This window comes from Perognathus longimembris, chromosome 7, assembly GCF_023159225.1.
Source record: "Perognathus longimembris pacificus isolate PPM17 chromosome 7, ASM2315922v1, whole genome shotgun sequence".
NCBI lineage: Eukaryota > Metazoa > Chordata > Mammalia > Rodentia > Heteromyidae > Perognathus > Perognathus longimembris.
The window spans coordinates 21,063,251-21,085,476 of NC_063167.1; the positions used below are offsets into that span (position 1 = coordinate 21,063,251).

The 22,226-nt window shown below is 47.2% G+C and overlaps 1 protein-coding gene across 1 annotated transcript in view; it reads right to left on the minus strand.

Moving 5' to 3' along the window:
* Positions 1-22,226, minus strand: part of Csmd2 (CUB and Sushi multiple domains 2) — a 519,739-nt gene that overhangs the window by 217,129 nt on the left and 280,384 nt on the right. The window contains exons 11-12 of the mRNA XM_048350831.1: positions 14,913-15,016; positions 14,230-14,342 (exon numbers count right to left, since the gene is read on the minus strand). Of these exons, the coding sequence (XP_048206788.1) occupies positions 14,230-14,342; positions 14,913-15,016 (217 nt within the window). The remainder of the gene's footprint in view (positions 1-14,229; positions 14,343-14,912; positions 15,017-22,226) is intronic.

The window sequence follows — 22,226 nt, forward strand, 5'->3', positions numbered from 1 at the left end:
AGGGAAGGTGGCCCCAGAGCTCCAGGCTTTGTGACAAGTGGACCTAGGGAAGCAAGCAGAGGCTGCCACTCCCACTGCCCCAAACATGCTCTCCACCGTTCAGGTTCCTGGGAAGCCAGGACTGTCACTGCAGGCAGTGAAGACCTGGCCTCAGAAGACAGAGCTGGGTCCTGCTTCCAGGTGGCAGGAGCCAGACCTAAGGTTTCCTGTTATCTACGGTGATCCCTTTATGTGTACTGACTCACTTCATCTTTTGGTCACTGAGGGCTAGGTACTATTTTCCCTGTTTAAAGGTGAGGAAAACTAAAGTACAGAGGCATTACACAATCATCTAAGGCCACAGAACTTAGAAATAGTGGATTAGGAAGCTAAACTCGGGTTGTGAAGTTTCGGTGGCTCCTTTTTGAAAAATCATCTTTAAGTAGTTGTACAGAGGTATTTCAGTTCAACATGTGGGTTTATGAGCATAATGCATCTTGATAAATGTCACCCTTTCCATAATTCTTCCCCACCTCTCCCAACTCCATGGCTTTGTACTCTCATGCCACACACATTGTTCTCTATAAGTATGTGTGATTTCTACAAGGCGATGAACGATGGGCCTGGAAAAGGCCCTAATGGGGATGCTAAGGAAACTAGACTTTAGATGGTGTGTATTAGAGTCAGTAAAGAGTTCCACTCAGCTAATGTTTAAATTCTCCATGTGAGAAAGGTCACAGTGACCACATAGTCTGAAGAGTGGTCTGGAGACAGCCAGCTGGAGGCCAGGAGAGCTTTCATCCCCTCAGCAACACTGGAGTGTCTGCTCAGAGCAGACCTCTGTGCTTGGCACTTGGATTTCAGAGGAGACTGGGGCAGATGCAGGTCTTGCCTCTGTGAAGTCTCTACATGACTGGGAAATTCACAGTAGCATCGGGGAGATGCTCTGATGTTGCCCTACCCTCGGCTTGGGCAATGAGCATGGAGAGAGGTAGGAAGGTATGAGAGACTTGCTTTAGAAAGAAGCCATTGGCTCTACTAGAAGTGAGGAAGAAGGGAAGAGCAGAGGCCTGCCATGTTTGGGGGCCAGGTATGGGTACTGAGGTCTGCTCTCCTGAGACAAAACTACAGGCCTGATGAAGAGTCTTCACTAGGGCATGCTGAGTTGTTCTTTTTGTTGTTGTTGTTTGTTTAGTTGGTTGGTTTTTTGTATCTCCTTGTGGTATTTTCAAGTTGAAAGAGGCTACATGGGTTTTAAATCCAGGGCAGAATTCCAGTATAAAAAAATAGAAACTAGGAGAAAGTATAAATGATAAAAGAATCCATGAGAGGAGACTACCTAAGAACTGTGGGAAGAGTTATGGGCCCAGAATAGATGGTTAGGGATGTTAACGGGGAGCAGCAATGGTGGACTAAAATCCTGAGTGGTCCAGGGGCAAAGAAGCTTGGGAGAGGATGAACTTTGAGTAGGTGGTTAGTAGGCTTTGAAAAGCAGAGTAGCCAAAGGAAGCCAACTGTGATGCAGAGAGGAATAGATTTGAATGTCTTGATAGGGCCACTACCCAATGAGAGAAGGGCTTCAAAGATGGCATGGGAAGAACAGATGATATTCAATGAAAAGATTTCCTGGCCTTGAAAGAAAAGAGAAAAATTAGGCAGCAACTCATGAAGGGATATAGCCTTGTGGGTGTAGTGGTTAAAAAATAGTTTTTAAGGTGGAAGCTTGACCAGGTTTGAAGGCTAAAGAAGAACAGAGAGAGAGGTAAAGGAGATGAAAATGGGGAAAAGAAGAAAGAGAGGAGGGAGAGAGATGATTACATAGTCAACTTAAGTACTGGAAGAGAAATAGAGAAGGTCAGCATGAACATCCAGAGAAGGCAGGAGGTGGAACCCTACGCGTGTTGAAGAACTGGCCTTAGCAACTAGGATGGATTCTCCTGCTCCTCTGATAGAAGCAAACATGGGAGGGGTGGATGCCGTGAGCTTTCTGGCAGGATGGCAGGAGATGAAGCAAGAGGTCATGGTCCCTGGGAACAAAGTGTGGGTGGGGGGCAGTCCTGGGGATAAGGATTTGACAATGACACAAATGTCTACAGTAGTCATTCTGGAGATGAGAAGATGAACCAGATGGATGGCATGCACACTAGTGGGCCCACTGAGGGTGAGGGTGAGGGCCTACCTTGCTAGGCTGTGTGCCTTATTCCAGCAGCATCTAGGGACTTCCTGCCCCACAGGAAGTGTACGAAGAGGTGACTGGGAATGAGGCTGAGTTTGGAGACACAAAAGGCAATAGGCAAAGATCTGAAGCTCTTGCTCAAAGTTTGGTTGAATGGTAGCTGAAGGAAAGGAGATTATGGAGCAATTGAGAGTCCACAGAAGCAGGCAGAGGTGACATGTGAAAGACTTGAGAAGCCAAGGGCCCCAGGGCAGGAAGTATGATCTTGAGATTTCAGATGTACTAGAGGATTGTCCAGAGGCCAGAGTGGACAGCTCTGAAAGGAAGTGAGATGGTCAAGGACTGATAAGACTATTAGGCCATGGCAGCACTTGGAGTAGAGAGGAAGGGACCAGTGATAGTGATGAGGAAGGGTAGAAAACAGGGAGCTGGGAAGCAGAGCAAGGTCAAAGGAGAAGGTCACTCAGGTGGATGAGCAGTGAAGAAGCTTGTGAGCCATCTGTGCAGCATGAAGTTTATCTGGTGTAGAGAAAAATGAGCTTGGTAATGGTAACCTCAAGGGAGGTAGGGCTGCCTTGCAAAGAAGTCCTGGTTATAGATGTTGGGAGAGGAAAAACAGAGCAGGGTTGGGTAAGAGTTGGGGAGTTATTGGTAGGAAGGCAAAGAGGATCGTTGCTGGCTCTGTCCTTTGCTTTCCCTTGTCCGGGCATGGGCCTTTCCTTTAAACCTATCACCAGTTCTGGGGAGAAAACAGGGATTCTGACCTCTACCTTTCTGAAGAGGGCTTCCTGTGATTCAATACCCTGCTCCAAAGGCCCTTGTCATTTGGCTCTCAAGGTCAAGTTCAGACCAAGGGTGAATTGTCAGAATTCCAAGAAGATAGATGGAATTTTGACATGGAGAAAAATCACTCTTGTAATTTCCTATTACCTCATTTAATGTAATTCTACATTGTAAGTGTGCCCCTTCTTTTGCCTACCAAAAGGCAAGCTAGGAAGCAGGAGACTTCTGCTTGTGAGGCACCTCACCTCACAAAGGGACTCTACCAAACATGGCAGATTCAGGAGCTGCCATGTTTGCTTTCTCTTCTGGACTCCTTTATCTGAACCCTTCTATGGTCATGTTCTGGGTCTTCCCAAGTTTTTTAGTTTTCAAGAAAAATGTTGGAAATTGTTATTATAAAGGTGACATTCAGAAGGGTTGGAGTTATGTAAGTCAGGTAAAGAGTGCATTTCTTTTTGGATAATATCACCCCATTGCCTTGCTCTCACCCAGTTTTCTCCTCCCATCCCCACTCCACAAATTGTATAGTCCATTTCCACCAGACTGACTAGTGAGTACCACTGCCACATTTGTCCACCCTCTGTCCTTCTATTTCAGTGCCCTCCCTTCTCCTCCCAAAGGCAGATAAATAAACAAGCAAGCCAAAATAAAAGAAAACAAAAATAACAATGAAGGAAAACAATACCTTGTTTCCATTTTCTGGAGTTCATTCTGATAAACATTATTTTCTGTGATCACAGGAACATATAGGCACTGTGCCTTTGTGTTCCTCCCCTAAGAATATCTTCCTTTGGTCTCACTGAGTATGAATGCCTAGAGTCCTGTATAATTTATCATGTTCTGTTTTTTTTTTCAATTCTTCAATTTTTAACACTAAACTGGAATCCTCTTTTATGACAAGCTCTGTCCAGAAGGAACTGCATCATGTGTCTATAGGTTCACTGGCTCTTTGATGTTCTCCAAGAGGAGAAGAAACACTTGGAAGGAGACAGCAGTCCAAACCCGGGCTGCCTTTCCAGGCAGTGAGTCTTCATTACTCCTTTACTTCTGTGTCAGCTCAAGCTAGAGCCTCCTCTTCTCCCCTTTCATGTGGTGGACTTTCCACCCAACAGACTGGATCTTACACCACCCATCTACTGATACACGTTCACTGACTCCTCATCTTAGAGATCACCCATTGACCTTCTCTCTTGGTGCTCCATTCTTTCCCTCCATAGGGCTGACCGCCCCTTGTAACAATTCATCTATTCCTTCACCAGTATTCTACTGCTTAGTGACCTAAACATTGGGGTTATTGCAGCAGGGAAAGGGCAAAAATTGCCCTCCTGGAGTTTACCATCTGATTGGACATCAGGTATAAGCTGAGTGCCCAGCTAGCTCCAGGAGGCAAGCTCTAAGGAATCAAGCATGGATTAAATAATGTAGATCACCTACTACCTTGCCCAGAACACACAGAGTATTCAGTTGAATGCATGAGTTCAGCTAATATTTACTGCACAGAAATTGTGCCAAATGCCACACTAAACACGAGCCTTGACTGGAGAATGGACAGACAGTGGCTATGAACATGAATCCAGTGCTAATGATGAGAGGACTGGAGGAAGTGTAGCACTGATGATAAGGTCTGAGGGACAGCAAGGGAGGCAGCTCTAGCCTCCAGCTAGAAGCACTGGGCAGGCTTCATGGAGGGTGTCTGAAACTGAAACCTGGGAATCAGTTCAGATTCTTCCCTTTCCTGCTGTTCCTGCTCTCCATCTGAAACTGGCCCTTTGCTTTAAACATATCAGCCTCCTCTATGCTCTAACTCTCCTCTCTATCTGAGGTTACCATTTCCCAACTGGGTGGAAGTAGCCACTTGGAGGCTCCTTCTTCTTCCCTCTATTTTGTATTCTATGAAGCAGCACAAGATGACTCAGAAGTCTCTCCTCCATGGCTTCTGAAAACCCACAGCTGAAACCCTAACTCCTCAGCATGCTGGGACCCTCCCCACCCCAGTCTCATCTTTGGCCATGTGAGATTTGCACATCACAAAGCTGAGCGTTCTTCAGGGAGGCCAAGCAGGGAAATGGTGATGAACAAGGACTGTGAGGTTAGAGTCTGGACCCGGCACCAAGTGATAGACCTGAGGCACATGCTGATTCTTTCCTATTTCTGTCATCTGTAAAATAAAAATGATTACAATGTCCTTCCAGAATGGTTGTGAGGATTATGTACATAAGGTGATTGCCAAAATGTCTAGCACATGGTGTAGAACCACTAGCAAGGTGATATTTTCTAGTTGCTATTATTGTCACTGTTGTTTGAAGAGCCCTGCCGGCTTTCCTTGGCTATTTCTGAAATGAACACCCTATGCTCATCTGCCAGACAAGGAATCATCTTTCAGTGTCAGCATAAGGTGTCCCAATCTAAGTCCTCCCTGGAGTCACCAGGCAGACGCCTGAGCTCCTTTCTCTTGTTCTGGCCCCGCCTTGGATACTCCTGCTACAGCTGGGGTGCTGTACGCTGGGGCATGTATTCCTCCCTGGCAAATATCAAGTTTCTTGAGGACAGAGTGTGAAATGTCTGTATCCCAGCTTCTGGTGAGTGCAGATTGCAGAGTGGGCATCTAGGAGGTGCTGGAGGGAGCAGAAGGAGGAGAGGATGGAAGGGAGGAATGAATGGAAAGAGAGATGGAGGAAAGGTGATCAGAGGATGTGAGCACAGTGCCTAGAGGAGAATTATATGTTCACTGTGAGGATGGTGAAAAGAGATACAATGAGGAAGACCATGAAGAACGAGTGCTAAGCTTTAAGCACAAAGCTTAGGGCACCAGCCCCTCCAAGCCCAAGGCCCATCTCTTATTCTGTCTGCATCGTTAGAAACCCAGCCCAGTCCTTTGTGTATACTAAGTACCCAAGACCTGCTGTTCAGTGAGCACAAACTCCTAGTCAGTGACCAGGGAATCTTGGATGTATACCAGGATTGTACCCTGGGTAGATCTTCTGGAATTCCTTAGAATCACATTCTACCCAGCTTTTCCTTGGGAAAGGCACAGGGAAGTGAGAGGCCATGCATGTGCATGCTCAGAGACGCATGACCGTCATGGCTGGGAAGGAGGTGTAGAAGGAGAAAGTGGGGAGGAGGTGCTTTCCTCCCTACCTCTTTCCTTCTCCATTCTCCTTGGTCTGTTACTGGCTGAAGGAGGCTGGGAAAAAATAATGTATATGGAAGAGCAGAATATTAGGTTGCTTCTAAGCTGTCTGCCTCAGCTTCCAAGCTGGAGCTCACTGCTTGCAAAGAGCCATGAATTTAGAGTCTCTCCTGTTGGCAAATTATATCCTGCCAAACTACAGTGCATCATCATCCTCTGCTATGAAGCCTCCCAGGCCCCAGGGTCTGGGTTTTCTGGTAAAATCTGCTTTACTTTAGCTAAGCCTTAGCTCCCAGTGCTTGCACATTGTTTTAAGGTATCACAGAAACTCAGTGAGTATCTTAGCAATCTCTTTTGTGTTCTTCTTGGCCAGAGCTAGAATTGTTGGGCTGCTCAGCTTTTGAGAACTAGACAAAAAAGTAGAGGTATCCTGAAAATAGAAGATGAGAAGCTGAAAATGGCTATGGGCTTAAGGTCTGGCGTGAGAGGCAATGTACAGAAGAGAATGTAGTCAATGGTGCTGGCTTGCTGCCCCGGATCCCTTTTCGAGCCTGGTACAATTCCCCTTCTTTCAGGAGGCTGTCCTGTGCCCACCGCCAGAGTTATCATCTAGAGAAAAGAGACATGGACAGTGCTGGTAGGGGACAAGCCTTGCTTTTGCAATTTATTCCTATGGAGATTTTAGCATCATCCTTATCTGTGTGTCAGCTTTCTGAACCAACCTGTCCCTCCACTCAGAGGTGTCTGAAAGCCACCTTTTCATCCTTCAAGTAAATCTCACTTGTCAACATCAGCCCCTCTAAAGACCCATCCCTGGTGCCCCCCAGCAAGGTTAGCTGCCACTCCTTTCTATTTCTCCATCTTCTATCTCTTACTCAATGCCGACGAACACAGACTACGAATTAGGTGAAGACAGAGACAGTCTTTAGAGCCCCAGTGTCCTGAGCAGTGCCAGCAACACATCATAGAGCCTTACAAAGTGTTGAGTCAACGGATGACTTCATTTCTAACATGAGACCCTGGGCTGTGGGGCATCCTTCCTGCATCCTCTATAGCCCCGCTCCTCCGTATTGCAGGGACAGGCTCCCTGCTCCTTCCTCCCCTGGGCCAGCCTCCAAGATTGAGCATCAGGCTGCCAGATTCCAGCCTCCAGTTGGGAAGCAAGGAGACATCCAGATTGATGTGAAAACTTGTTAGCAAGTTGTGTGTAATTTTATAATGTTTCTGGTAAGTGCTAATTGCCTGTTCCTTAAATATTTCTTGTTCTACTGGGAAGCAAAGCAATTGCAACTATGAATGCACTTCCCACAGCTGGCCGCCCCCATGGAAGGAGACTGAGTTTCTAGGCTCAGAGGACTCAGATATTGACAGATCCCGAGTCTCCTTCCCTACCTTGTCTCTTCTAGCAGAACAGGAAGAATTTCTAGGAAGTAAATGTCACCATTTTTCTCTCAGGGGCTCAGGCTCTCCATGAGGGAGAGGGGTGGTTCTGTCCAAGCATCAGCCTGCCCCCCAAGTAGTATCACTTTGCCCACAGTAGGGTGGATGGGATAGAAACCAGGGGACCAGGCAGGCCTACAAGATGGGAAGTGATAGAGATGGAACTTCTGCCTTTAAATGTCTCAGATCATCCTATGGAACACCTACATTCTATAGCCTATCGTTGCTGAGCCAAGATACCTATCACTTGTGGAACTGCAAGGACCTGGACTCAATGTGGGGCCAAGATAGAGGCAGAGGTAATATTGAAGCAGGTGCAGTGGTGTAGTCAGAAGAGCTGCAGGCCTTGGGGAGGCAAGGGAAAGGAGCAAACTTGCAACACTGTCTCTTCTAACTCTCAGACCTCATGCAGGGCATTTCAGCACACTAAGTCCTCAAGAGCCAGGAAGCTGACTGGTCACCAGACTTCATTCATGGTAAGGAAACTTAGGCTCATCCAGGAGGAGCGGCTGGTTTGCAGGGGCCCATGGAAGAGTCTGAATATGAATTGCATTCGTCCAACTCCAAAGACTATGGGAATGCCAGAGGACATAGACAGACTCTTTGATCTGAGTACCAGGCAGTGGTAAAGTGGGCCAAAAGGAGCTGAAGAAGGTGCCTGAATGTACCTGTATAAAAAAGTCACTGCACTTTAAGTGTGCAAAGCTTTTCTGAGAGCATGGCTGTTATGCTGCTTATACCAAGCTGGGGCCAGGTATATAGCAGTGGAACAATGAACACACTCAGCCTTGAGTAGAATCATTAGAGTCAGACTTTGGTTTGGAATTATTACCCCTGACAACTTGGGATGTTACGGGAAGCTTTTGTAGCTTATACCAGAGCCAATGACAAGTTGTTGTTTGACTCTGGTTTCCTTTTGTCCTTTCTTTTTTTTATATTTTTTTCAGTAGAAGAACATGGTGACAGAGTTGGATTCTGGGAAGATCATTGTGTGCCATGTGGCAGATGGGGAGGCTGGGAAGGCAGGCTGTGCTGTCAGCATGGAGGATGGAGAGGATGAGGGAGGGCTTCATCACAGTGATGAGAGGGGGCACTGATGGGATCTGGCTGCCCATCAGAGTGAGGAGAGAGAAACGAGGAGGTGAAGATGGGGGCTTGTGTTGGGGTGGATGGCAGTTCTATATGTTCATATGTGGCATACAGTGTGGAAGTAGGTATAGATTTATGACCTTAGTTTTGGGTGGTTATACAAACTGGATGTTTGTGTCCCTCTGATCAAATTGTATATGGAGGCCTTTAAGCCTGAATACAGTTGTATTTGGAGATGGAGTTCTATTGATGCAATTAAGGTTAAATGAAGTCAGAAGAATGGGGCCCTAATTGAGTAGTATTTATACATTTGTAAGAAGAAACATTTGAGAGCTTGTGAATTCTCCAGAGAAAGGTCACACCAGGACATGGTGAGAAGGTGGTGGGTCAGAAGCCAGGAAGAGAGCCTTTGTTGGATACTATAATGATCAAGACTTTGATAGTACATTTTGAGTCTCCAGAATTGAGAGAAAACATGCATGGTCTGTCGTTTAAATGAAGTAGTTATGGGGCCAAGGCTGCGAGAATAGTTTGAAGCACCTGAGGGGAGGCTGTGAATATGAGGAACAGTAGACAGAAATGATGAGGAGGGAAACAGATGTGCAAGTTTCTAGGGTTCAGGTCAAAGTGGGAGTAGATATGACCAACTTTGGAAGGCATTAGAAAGGAGGACTGAATGCTGAGGACAGATCCTAAGAAGGGACAGTAAGGAGCCATGCAAAAAGGATAAAGGGGTAGATGGAGGGGGCTGAGGACCAGGATGTGGAGGTCAAAGGAGAGTCGAGGAGACTCAACCCAATGCCTTTTGACAGAAGTAGTGACTTCCTACCACTATGACAGAGTACTAGTATGTCTCACTCCTCCTATCAAAAGTTAAGATTGGTGAGACTAGAAGAAAAAGGAGGATTTCTTTTCTTTTTGTCCTGACAGTGGGGCTTGAACTCAGATCTCAAGGCCAAATGTTCTTGCTTGGGTTTTTTGCTCAAAGCTGGAGCTGGACCATTTGAGCCACAAATCCACTTTAAGCTTTTTGCTAGCTAACTGGAGATAAGGCACAAACTCTCTGTCAAGCTGGCTTTGAACTGCAGTCCTCAGGTCACAGATCTGGAGTATCTAGGATTACAGGCATGAGCCACCAATTCAGTGCCCAGTCCAGGACAAACCTCTTGATTTAAACCCCATCCCCCAGAATCCTCTCACTAAACAAGGTTCAAAGGCATTATGCCATCTGACAGCTTTCTGTGAGCAGGGTTCTGCCTCCTGCCATGTTCACTACTGGAATATGGAAATGAAGTGTTTGAACAAAGGCTCATGTGTGGAAGGCATAGTCCCCATGAGTGAAATTATTCTAGGAGAGGCTGGAAACTTATTCTAGGAGGTGCTGGAAGCTTTGGGCATGGGGCTTAGTTGGAAGAAGTAGGTGGCTGGAGTGAGTGCTTGGACGGATCTTACCCTTTGCTGAGAGACTTCCTGTCTCTCTTGCCTGCGCCTCTGCCACAAGCTCCCCCTGCCACAATGCTCCACCTCACCGAAGACCCAGAATCAATGCAAACATGAAAGGTAACCTCGGAAACACTCAGCCTAAATAAATCCCTTTTCCCTTAAGTTGTCTGTCAGTTACTTTGTCAGGGGGAAAAAAAAAAAGTCTGACTAACACAGCCTACCTACCTTACATGCAGCACATGGAACCATCCTATTTCTCAGCTTCCCTGGGGAGGCAAGGCCCTGCTGGAACTGCTGCTTTGAGGGAGAGATCTAAAACCTGGGCCTGTCAGTGCCAGCCAGCAGGGGCCACAGTGCGCAGACCCTAGCCTGGCCTGAAGGACTGGAAGGTTCAAGGTAAAGCGCAACACTGATGGCCTCCCAGGGGAAAGCTCCCTCATAGTACCAGGCAGGGTTAAGCCGCTTCCTGCCATCCCATCTCCTTGGCATAATAACCCTGCTGGGCTGGCATTATTATCTCTGTGTTGTGAGTGGGAAGCAGGCTCAGGGAGACCATGTGACTTGCCCAAGGCCATGCAGCTGGGCCCGTGCTGGCATTCACAAGGTCTGGTTCAATCCCAGAGTCTGTTTCATCTTTATGGAACCTGCTGCCCATGTGTACAGACCCTGACACAGTCATGAGGATTAGTGAGGTCTCTGAGCACTTAGACTGTCCTTCCTAATTTGTCACCAGTCCAAGAAGTCCTGCTGACACTAGTTTGTGACAGCATCACCCAGTGGGTGTGTTTAGACCACATCTAGGTTGCTCGTTATAACAATCTCTGCATTCCACATAGCATCAGTCACATAACAAATGTTAAATCAACACTGGCTGAGTGAAACAGACAAATGAATTAATGAACAGAAACTCTAATATCTAATGACATGGTATCCAGGCTTAAGCATAATAATGGTACACTAGATGGGGGTAAACATTTGGCTTTACAAACATATTTTTTGTTTGTTTATTTATTATTTTTGGTTGGTCATGGGGCTTGAACCTGGGCGCTGTCCCTGAGCTCTTAGCTCAAGGCTAGCACTCTACCACTTGGGCCACAGTGCCACTTCGAGTTTTCTGGTGGCTAATTGGAGATAAGAGTCTCATGCACTTTCCTGCCTGGGCTGGTTTTGAACCGCAATCCTCAGATCTCAGCCTCCTGAGTAGCTAGGATTACAGGCATGAGCCTGTACCCAGCTACAAAGTCCCCAGCAACAAAGATCTTTTAAGGAATTAAAATTCTATAATTTGAGGAGGATCCCAATTTAGGGTGGGGGTAATAGAGAAACAATCATAGGTTTTGAAGTCAGAGAGACATGAGATCAAATCCTAACTCAACCAATTCCCACTGACCTCAGGCAGGTGACTTTACCCTTTTGTAGTTCATATTCTCAGCTAGAAAATAGCAGTCTTCATACAGATGACAAATTGTGTGAGATTAAGTGATAGTTTTCAAATCAGTGTTTACATACAAATCTTCTCCTTAAAGAAGACTTATAGCCAGGTGCTAGTGGCTCACATCTATAATCCTAGCTAACCAGGAGGCTGAGATCTGAGGATAATAATTTGAAGTCAGCCTTAGCAGGAAAATTCCTAAGACTCTTAAACTGATTAACCACAGAACTGTAGTTCAAGTGCTTGAATACTAGTCTTGAATGTAAAAGCTAAGGGACAGTGTCTAGGCTCTGAGTTCAAGCCCAGGACCAGCATATAAACACACACACACACACACACACACACACACACACACACACACACACACGTAAATAAATGTTATGAGGAGCCCAAAGGAAGAAAGGAAAATAAATAGATGCAAAGCCAGTGCCTTTCTTGCTGGGCATCTCTCACCCCATCTTATGGGAGCCCCTAGGGGCTTTCATAACATTACTTGCAAACCCTGAAATGACAAGTAGAAAGCTTTGGGCACACAGTAGGTTTCCATGAAATGTCATTCCCTTTGTTTACTGACAAGAATCACACCAAATAAATCTGATTCCTATCTCCCATGCGACAACCCTTCAAATACATGGATGCAACTCAGTCTCCTGAGTCCACCTCTCCCTCAAGTAAACATCTGGGGCTTGCAAGTATTCCTCACAGGGATTAGTTTCAATCCTCTCCTCCTCTATCCCACACCAAGACCCCCATGTTTAAGCTGTTCTCTGATGCCTGATCAGGGAGAATAAAACACCACAAATTCCTAGGAGTAAATACTGGCAGCTAATCCCCCCACCCCCTTTCAAAACATTTCTTCTCACTTCATTGTATCCTATTAATTTAGTTAATAGTTTCCCCCCTCCCCACTTCTAGGCTTGTCCGCATTGCCTGCTGACTGGCATGGTCATGTTGTTCAGGCTCAAGCTGTTTGTGTCCTATTAAAACCACTGGGCAAAATGGACCAATTAAGGGCAAGTGGCTGACACCCATCATCCCTCTCCATGTCTGCGAACATTTGTTGCTGAATGAACATTCGTAGATTTTCAGAAATAGGAGGACTCTTAAAATTTTTCACCCAAATCCATTCCCATTACCAAAATAGTGAGTGACAAAGTTAGATCTGAAATAAGGATTGATGACTTCCTGTCTGGGGCTCTTTCCATAGCCCCAGAGCTGCTCAGGTGGAACTTTAGGTAGCAGGACAGCCCATTCACAGAAGGAACTACATGCTCAGTCACTCGCTGCCTTGGGCATGCACTTGTCAACAGTTCTCATTCTTGCATGTTTCTAACAGTCTTTACAGATTTCTCTGAGATGAAGGTTGCATTTTCTCCCTTTTGCAGATGAAGAAACAGAGTCCAGAAAGGTTACATGGCCTGCCGAGGAGTTGGAAACTGACAGGACTGGATTCATCACCTACCAAGTTCTCTGTCTCCTGATCTGCCTCATATACACAGGCTCCCCTCTCTCAGAACAATAAAACTGCCATCTTTACCCTGGGAGACATCATGATATGATACTATTAGTGTAGCACATATGAGCTAGCCTCCTGTCATGTACTGAATTGTGTGTCTCTCCTCTCCAAAAGGTATGCTGAAATCCTACCTCCAGGTATCTATAAATAGGACTTCATTTGGAAATAGTCTTTGCAAACATAATCAAGTTAAGATGAAGTAGGCTAGTGCCCTTAGAATAAGAGAGAAGAAAGAAATCAGGTATGTTTGTGTTAACAAAGAGAATGGAGAGACACAGCTATAAGCTAAGGGAGATCAGGATTGCCAGCCATCACCAGAAATGAGACTTCTGGTGAAAGATGCTCAGAATAGGCATGCCTTACTGATACCTGGATGTCACACTGACAGCCTCTAAACCATGTAAGAACCAATATTTGTTGTTTTAAACTAGTTTGGGTTGCTTGTCAGGGCAGTACCAGTATTTCCTGTATGCTCAATTTGGAAACAGCATAGGTTTTAGTACAGGAGGAAGCTTCAATCTACCAGTGTGAGCCTCCCTGAAGACATAACTTCCTTTTCCTGCCCTCTGTGTCTCTCTAGTGGTCTGTAGTCTTAAAGACTTATTATTACTAATTTCCTTGATAAAGGGTGTCTGCTTCCTGCCATGTGCTCCCAGTGGGCTGCCATCTTGCTTTAACACTCATTTGTTTTCTCTTTCTCACTTGAGAGCAGAAGCCACTTGGAGCAAGGCATATAGTAGATCTGGTATATTGTAGTGTTTGGTATATAAGAAGGGCTTAACAAATACTCATGGAATGGCTTCTTCCTTTTTTGCTGGTGGATATTGATCAACAGGTTTGGAAGTTCTTGCAGGGAAATGGTAGGAACACCTTTTGGGCCCTGAATTCGCAGTTTCTTTGAGTCCCCTTCCCAAGAGGGGAAGCCCCTAGCCTGCATCCTCCCTAATCCACCAATAAGGGTATATGTCTGTCCTTAGTAGTGAGGCTGAGAAATGTTATGGGGCTTCTCAAAAGACTACGTGAACCAGGTATGAATTGAGGAAGGAACTGATGCATGCATATGAAACTGAGTAGCCAAGATTTCAATAGATTCATCCCAGATAATCCTCAACCCACTGACCAAAGGAGCAGAGCCCAGATAAGTTGAATAATGTGTCTAAGAAGAGGAGACCAATACAAGGCTGAGCCAAGATTTGAACCCAGAGTCTGTGACTCCAAACTCCAAGTCTCTGAGCAGTTACCTTCATAGGAGGCCTTGAATCCCAGGGAGCTGCCACTGCCATCTGTCTGGAAGAGCAGCCACATTTGGTGATTGGTGCTGACAATGAGATCTGGGACGGATGTACCTGTCAGGCTGATGGGAGAGAGGGATTTAGAGTCCTGCCTGCATGAGCAAAGGCCCAATGCAGAGAAATCCCACAGTAGAAAGACAACATCATCAGACTGGCCATTCTCAGCTAAGAATACTACGCCTGTACATTCATGAAGTCTCTGAGGCCATCAACATCTTGGCTGATTCTGGCCATGTGGGAAGGTTAGCATAGCCCTTTCCTGGTCTCAGGGGAAGGTCAGAGTGCCAGAATGTGGCCTTGCATACCACATGTGTAAGAAGCAGGGTGGGCACAGAAGCAGACAGACAAGGGGGAAGTTCCAGGCATGAGCACTGAGCCGCCATGTGTCCTGCCCTAAAGGACGGCTCAGTCTGTTCACTTTTCATTTGAGTTCTCAGAGGATCTGGCCCTGGGCTCTGTTCCCCTTGGCTGGAGTGGAGATTGGTGAAGGAGGTTTTGCTATAACCAAGAAGCTACAGGGCACTATTTTTGTGGCATGTGGTCTAGGGTCCAGGCAGGACTTGGTACTCCCCCACCCAAGGTCCTTGTCCCGTCCCAGCCTCTAGAGCACACATACATAATGCTTCACTTACATGTAGAGAACTGTCTTCTGGTCCCCATCCTGTCCACCATCGCCGACCGTTAGGGTGTCATAGCCCCTCTCCAAATCAAACTCTTCAAAGGCCAGCTTGATTACCTGGGGAGGAGAGGACAGCATTAGGGGCTAATAGGGACAGTACAGAAGTCTCCAGAGATCTATAGAAGGGTAGAAATGTTCCTGACTATGTCTTGAGGCCTGGTGTCAGTGATGACCCCATCCTACACAAACTGGCCATTCCTGTGCCCCCCTGCATGAGGGTGAGCTATTTCTCTCCAAGTCACACAATCTTTGGGACCCTGGATATCTCTGAAGATGCTCATGGCATATGCAGTGGTCATCACTGCAACACCAGAGACACATCTGTCCAGTTGAAATATGATTGGAGTCTTCCTTCATGCTTTAATGCACAGGGCTTGGTTGGCAATTTCAGGCTATGTGTGGAATCTCAACTTTTTTTTTTTCCTTCAGGGACTGGCAGGAAGTTCTGCTAGCCTCTCCTCTCATATACTCTTGTTTTTATTCTACTCTTTATGTTGGTGTATTTGCTGAAGAGATGAATGTATTTGGAAGGTGATTTTTGACAAGAATTTTCCCTCTAAATTTGCCTTAATATCAACGAGGCATCTGCTATTTGCCAGGCTAAGGGCTAGTGTTTTCACAGTGATCTGGACACTGTCCTTGCCTTAGATGAGAAGGAGGATCTGAGAAACCAATGAGAGAATCACAAAGTCAGGTGACAGATGTAACAGTGGGGGTGTGGAGTCCAAAGAAGCCTGTGGTAGAGAAGGAGGTGATATCACTCATGATGGTGGCACCTGAGGGAATTCTGGAGACTCTGGAGACTCTATCAGACCAAAGTAGACAACTGAGAGAGGGAGCTTATGTTCTGGAAAGACTTGGGTATACAAAGACTGACCATTCCAGAACAAATTGTTTGGGGTCTATTGATGGTAGGTTGACAAATACGCATGCCAGCCAATTGCCTTTCTCTGGGGAATGGCATGGCTAGGCCTGTAGTTCAAGGAGGTGACTTTCAAGGCCCAGAGCTAGAGCAGTTCATGTAGAGCTAAACTTGAGAGGAAAGGCCACATGCCCATCCTCTGAAAGAACTAGGCTTCTACCCTGAAGGAGACAAAAGCATTGGGCTGGCTGATGACAAGCAACTGACTGGCAGCCATGAGGTGAGGGTGAGGCAGAATCGGGGCTCTGCAAAGCCCAGGTGAGCAATGAGGAGCAGCAGTGGGATGGAGGAGGTCAGTTCCTCAAGGCATTCAGGGCTTTGTGGCTGGATGGATGTGAGGGTTTGGAGGGGTAGGAGTGACTATTTGGGATAACTTGTAGGTTTCTGGCTTGGGAAACTGTGCAGTGAATGGTACTATTTATGAAGGATGGACACATAGACACTCACTCCTAATGTGTTATTTGGTCTCTTATTTGACCATGGTAGTCTTATGAAACTTTCACTTCCCTAATAGGGAGGCTTTCTAATCCACACCTCCAAGGAATGGCAAATTCTCATGGATACTACATATTTGTGACTGATGATTTCTTCAGATTTCTCTCTCCCAATAAAAAAGCCTAGCACCCAGCCTGGATGCCAGCAAGGTGTCACCCCAAAGGTACCTTTGGGTATGTCAGCAAACTGGCCCCATCTACATCTGTGAGCCTGGTACCCTGTCTGCAGAGCCCCACTGCACGAGCCTGCAATGCACAGAGAGAAACAACTCCAGACAGAATATCGGGAGCCCTTCAGAAAGTGTATAGGTACGTAGGAGGAAGGAGACAGCTCACTGACTGGAGAAAGGTCAAGGAGCATCCTGGAGGAAACAGAGCCCAGGCTTAGTGTGGAAGGTGACATGAACAGAGTTCAGTGTATGTGGGGGAAGAAGCAGTTCAGGGGGAGGAAACAACAGGACTATGGAGAAGTGTGACTTGCCCCACAGAATTCTAGTGAATCCAGAGTTATTTAAGTGAGTGAGAAGCTGAGGGGGTAAGGGAGATAGGAGAAAAGTAGGAGGAGTCAAATTATGAAAGGATGTCTGCCATAGTAGGGGTTTTGAGCTCTGCCCTACAGACAACTGAGAATTATGGGAGAATTATACAAAAGGCTTGATAGGAGAATTCTTCTTTAGAAGCATACACACTGAGGAATGGCAGAGAACCATGAGATCAATTACTGGGCTCTTGCAAGGGTATGACCAGAGAGGGTGTTGATCTTTAGCAGGCAGAGTCTGGCCTGGGATAATAAGATAGAGTAGGAATTTAACTGTCTATAAATGTGGGTGTGCAGTAGAGAGTCTGGGCTGGGTTAGTAAGGACAGGATAGAACTTAATTGCCCATGGTGGGTGGGGATTCCTTAGCCCTTCCATCCACAAAGTCCTCTGTTGGCTAATGGGACCACTTGTTCAATCATTTACTATCCACGGCCCAGCCATGTATGTGTCTCAGGTCCTAGCCTGACACACAAGGTGGGGACCTCCACATCTGTTTCCCATCAACCTCCCTGCTTCCCACTGAGCCCCTAGTATCCTCATCATGGTGACCCAGTCATCCACCAGGATTTGTTCAGGTCTACCCCTTTCACTATGGTTCCCTGGCAAATTCCTCTCAGCTGCAGGCTCCTTTGCGCCTATGTTTGCTGACCAGCTGTTGAAGAAGGTGCTCCCCATCTTGAGGAAGGTGCTCCCCACCCAGCACCTTCACCTCCTCTGTGGTGCTATGATCCATCTGTTCACTTGTTCCTCTACTATACCATGAGGTCCCAGAGGGTTGGACCCAGTCTCACTGCTTCACTGTACCACTGATGTCTATCGTGGGCCAGGCACATGCCAGACACTGTACAGCAAGAGAAAATTTCCTGATTCCCAGAATAGCCAAATTCGTGTTTCAATAAAACTTTATTTACAAAATAAATCAATGAGCTAGATTTAGCCCAGAGGCCATAGTTTGCTATCTCCTGGGCTAGGACATCCTTTGAGGCCCTTCATCATAGTCTTGGATGACCTCTGTAAGATTTCTTCATTATAGATACCTTCAATGAGACTGAGTTCCTTCCACACATCAACTCATATAAAATTTACTACAATCAGGTACTATGATTACCTACATTCTACAAGCTGGATAGCCCAGGCTCAGAGATGTGAGGTAGCTTGCCTAGGCTCTCACAGACAAGTGGCAGAATGGCTCTCGCCCAGGTAGCCAGAGGCCTGGCTTTGTTACTATCAGATCATCCCAGCAAGGCCTTAGGACCACAGGCAGGAAGACTGTGACCTCGCAGCTCAGACCTTCTACCACCCCTGTGGCTGGATCCCAGCAAGTGCCTAGTGACTGTGTGCCCAACACAGATCCTCCTCTGTAGGAAGAGGTTGAGCTCTGTGAGGAGGAGAGGCCCTGACTGCATATGGTCACCGCATCAGCCCCTTCTCCACAGACCTAGGGCCGAGGACACCACTCACCAAACCATCTCCAAAAAGGGAGTGCATGATTATTAGGCTTGTAATGGGTAAATACTGCTTTGAAGGGCAGAACTCAGAGCCATAAAATGACACGCATCACTGGATAGAACTGCCATGGATGTGAACCACGCTTCAAAGCACTGGCTGTAATGTAGGGGTTCATTATGCCCAGAAGGGTGCTCAATGCATACAGAGCTGCTGCAGCTTCCGGATGGTTCCTAGCACAAGGTACTGCTGCCCATACTTTCTTCTTCCTCCTGCATTGGCCATTGTTTAAGGACAGGATCCTGTAATGACTCATTAATTAACGTGCAGATCAATCACACTCACAAAGCACCTTCTGCAGCAGGAGAAACAGCGGCCTGAGAAATAGGTATGGTCATAGAGGCACATTTGTATACAGCTCAGACACCCAACTTCAACCCATTTGATAAATGAATAAACAGACCCATCACCCAGGGCACAATTACAGAGCACCTGCCATGTGTGCCAAGCATGGAGTGAGCTGCTTCCCGTAAGTTATGGCCTGACAACTCAGTGCAGCGTCGGAATGCCAAGGACACAATGCAGGTGGTGAGTGCTGGGGCTGCTCAGAGAGAAGAATGATGGAAGGAAGGTGCATGAAGGAGGTGGGTGCACTGGGCCTGGAAGTGTTGCCAAAGGTGTGGGCTGGGTTCCCATAGTGCTGAGCCAGTGGAAAAGGGAACAGGAAGGACAGCTGGGGCAGGGAGGGGAAGGTGGGCTGCATAGGGGCCACACAGTGAGAGCCGGCGGCCTGTACATCATGGTCAAGTTCATAGGCAGCTATGACTCAGCAGGAAGGGAAGACTGGAGGCAGAGAGACAAGGTGGGAGCTGGTGCGAGGTCCAAGGGCAGGAGTTGGAGTCTATATTCTTGGCAAAGAGTGGGTGGGGGAGGGGTGGCTGGAAACCAGGCCCTTCAGTACACAGCTATCTACCCTAAGAATCACCTAGGATGGAGTTGGACCATGGAGGATGTACTCAAGTCCCTGGGGAGCAAAAGGACAGGCCTCTATGCCCTGCCAGCCTATGTCTGGGGTTTGGGTGAGCTGCCAGAGATCATACAGCTCAGGGAATTTTCTGTGGGGAGGGACAGAGAAGGTAATCCAGACTGAGTCTGTTTTTTATGTAGTAAGTGCCTTTGTACAACAGCTTCCTGATGTGGTTGGCCTCCTCTGTCCATCCTCAGTCTGCCAAAGGCCAGGAGGGTGTACCCTCACCCATTATCCACAGCAGGACTGCAGAATGAGGCTCTGGGGGTGCTGAGTTGAAGACTGAATCTTTCGGGGTCTGAGGAGAGAGGCCTCCAGCACCTTCTCCCAAGAGCTAGGAATTTACTGGAACTTCAGCCATGACCTCATTAAGTTTGGTGATCTTGAGAGCAGTGAGTCCTTCCGTTCAGCCATTGCCTCATTCAGTGACTGGCTTAGACATTCCTTCATTCAGCAATCCACTCAATAGTATACATTTGCCAAGTGCCAGGCTGTGTGTGTGTGTGTGTGTGTGTGTGTGTGTGTGTGTGTCGGGAGACGGGGGTCCATAACATGGCTGCCATTCTCAGAGGCCTTACTCTGGAGGAGTCACAGTAGGAAGTGGGGATGTGGGTATACAGAACACAAGGTAGTGCGATGACTGGTGAGACAGGATGCTCAGGGATGGGGCAGACATGAGGAGGACAAGCACAATCCTGGCTAGGAAGCCGCAGGGCATGTCCCAGAAACAAGGAAGGGTTTGCAGGGATAGTAGGACCTAGGCACTTCTTGGGGTGGAAGTATGGCATCCTGTGATGTGACATGGAGGTAACTGTATAAAGGAAAGGAATCCGTGGAGGCTGTGTGTGTGCGGAGGGGGCCAGAATGGAGAGGCCTGAGTGTGAATGTTTGTGGAATGACTAAGCAAGTAAACCGGTGGACCAACAAATGTGTTCCTGACATTGGCACCAGCCAGTAATCTCTTGGCTGGAGAGTGTTTTCTTATTCCTGCGAATCTATAGAGGGTAGAGTGGCAAGCAGTGAGTAACTTACAACATTGTTATCTTTGAATTTCATAGAGAGAGCTTTCTTTTCTCCCTCTTTCCATGCCATCTCCATCCTCCCTCCCTCTCATCCTCATTCTCACTTTCTTTCATTCTGTCTTTCTTTTGTTTTTTTCTTTTTTTCTTTCAAAGGTGGATTGGCTTTCCTGTTTTGGATCCTAGGTGTAGAGTTGATACTGAGGAGCTACAAATAAACAATGGATGAGTACAGGTGGGGGGATGATACAGGTCTGGGTTTCCCTTTTGACCCCAGAAGCATCATCTGACTTGCCTTCCTTGGGAGACTGAGCTGAATGACTCCAATGGGAGGAGACCCCAGATCCTGGGTGGGGATGGGGGTGGGGACTCCAGCCCTATGTGGGTGGAGACACATCCAGGAGGTCTTCCTCCATCCATGATTGACACATGAAAGCCTCTGTGGATCTTCTCCTCTGCTGAGCACTGGCAGAAATGAATGCAAAGCCACATGTCTTGGGTGCTCAAAGGGAAACAGATGCTAAACACTGCCCAATGTGACGGGTACCCAGAGAGAAGGTGCTGTCAGAATACTGTAGAACAGATCAAGGACTAAGATTTGGTGGGGACCAAAGGCTGCTCAGAAGAGTGGCTGTAAGAACGGCTGTATCTTCCAGGGTGGATAGAAACTTCCCTGGAGAATGAAAAGTGTAGAGGGCAGCATGCACCCTCTCCCCCCACAGAGATCTGAAAGGGCCTAGTGTGTCTATGAACAAGAGGTGGGTGGTCCCCCATGCTTTTCTGGGGCCACAGCTTGGCTAATCAGAACCATTTAGGTGCTATTTAAGATGAAGGGTCCAAGACAGGAGTCCAAAAAGAAGTTAAGGCTTGGAAACCTGTCTTCAGCTCCCAGGCATTTCTGATGATCAGACAGATTTGGGGGCTGCCATGTAGGCAGATATAACCTTCATGCCAATGTAAGTGTTGTAAGAGCTAAGACAGCCCAAATGCCCAAGGAGAGGTGGGCAACGCCCTATAATAGTACAGTCAAGGTTGAAGGCAGAGGCTCCACTTGGAGGAGGCTCACCCCACTTGGTTTATTTTCTCTTTTCCATGAGTTTACAGAGCATCCAGGAGGATGGACCAGTTGTTTTTGTTTGCTCCTGGTTTATTGAGTAGAGATATACCCTTCTCCTGCCTCCCTGGTATGACTACGTTCTTGTTCCCACAAGAGGACCCACAGAGACCATGGGTGCTCCATTCCTGCTGGTATCTTGTGTGTGTGTGGGGGGATATGTGGACACCAGTACTGGGCCTTGAACTCAGGGCCTGGATGCTGCCCTTGAGCTTTGTTGCACAAGGCTAGTGCTCTACCACTTGAGTCACAGCTATACTTCTGGATTTGGGGGGGTGGTTAATTAGAGTCTCACGGACTTTCTTGCTTGGGCTGGCTTTGAACCATGGTCCTCAGATCTCAGCCTCCTGAGTAGCTAGGATTATAGGTTTGAGCCACCCGCACCTGGCTCATATTTTCCTCTTTTTAAAGTCCACCTCTTTCCTTTTTTTTTTTTTTTTTTGCCAGTCCTGGGCCTTGGACTCAGGGCCTGAGCACTGTCCCTGGCTTCTTCCCGCTCAAGGCTAGCACTCTGCCACTTGAGCCACAGCGCCGCTTCTGGCCGTTTTCTGTATATGTGGTGCTGGGGAATCGAACCTAGGGCCTAGTGTATCCGAGGCAGGCACTCTTGCCACTAGGCTATATCCCCAGCCCCACCTCTTTCCTTTTTTAAAAGTCAATATGGAAAGGACTGAGCCATCACCCACTGGCTTACTGAACAAAGAT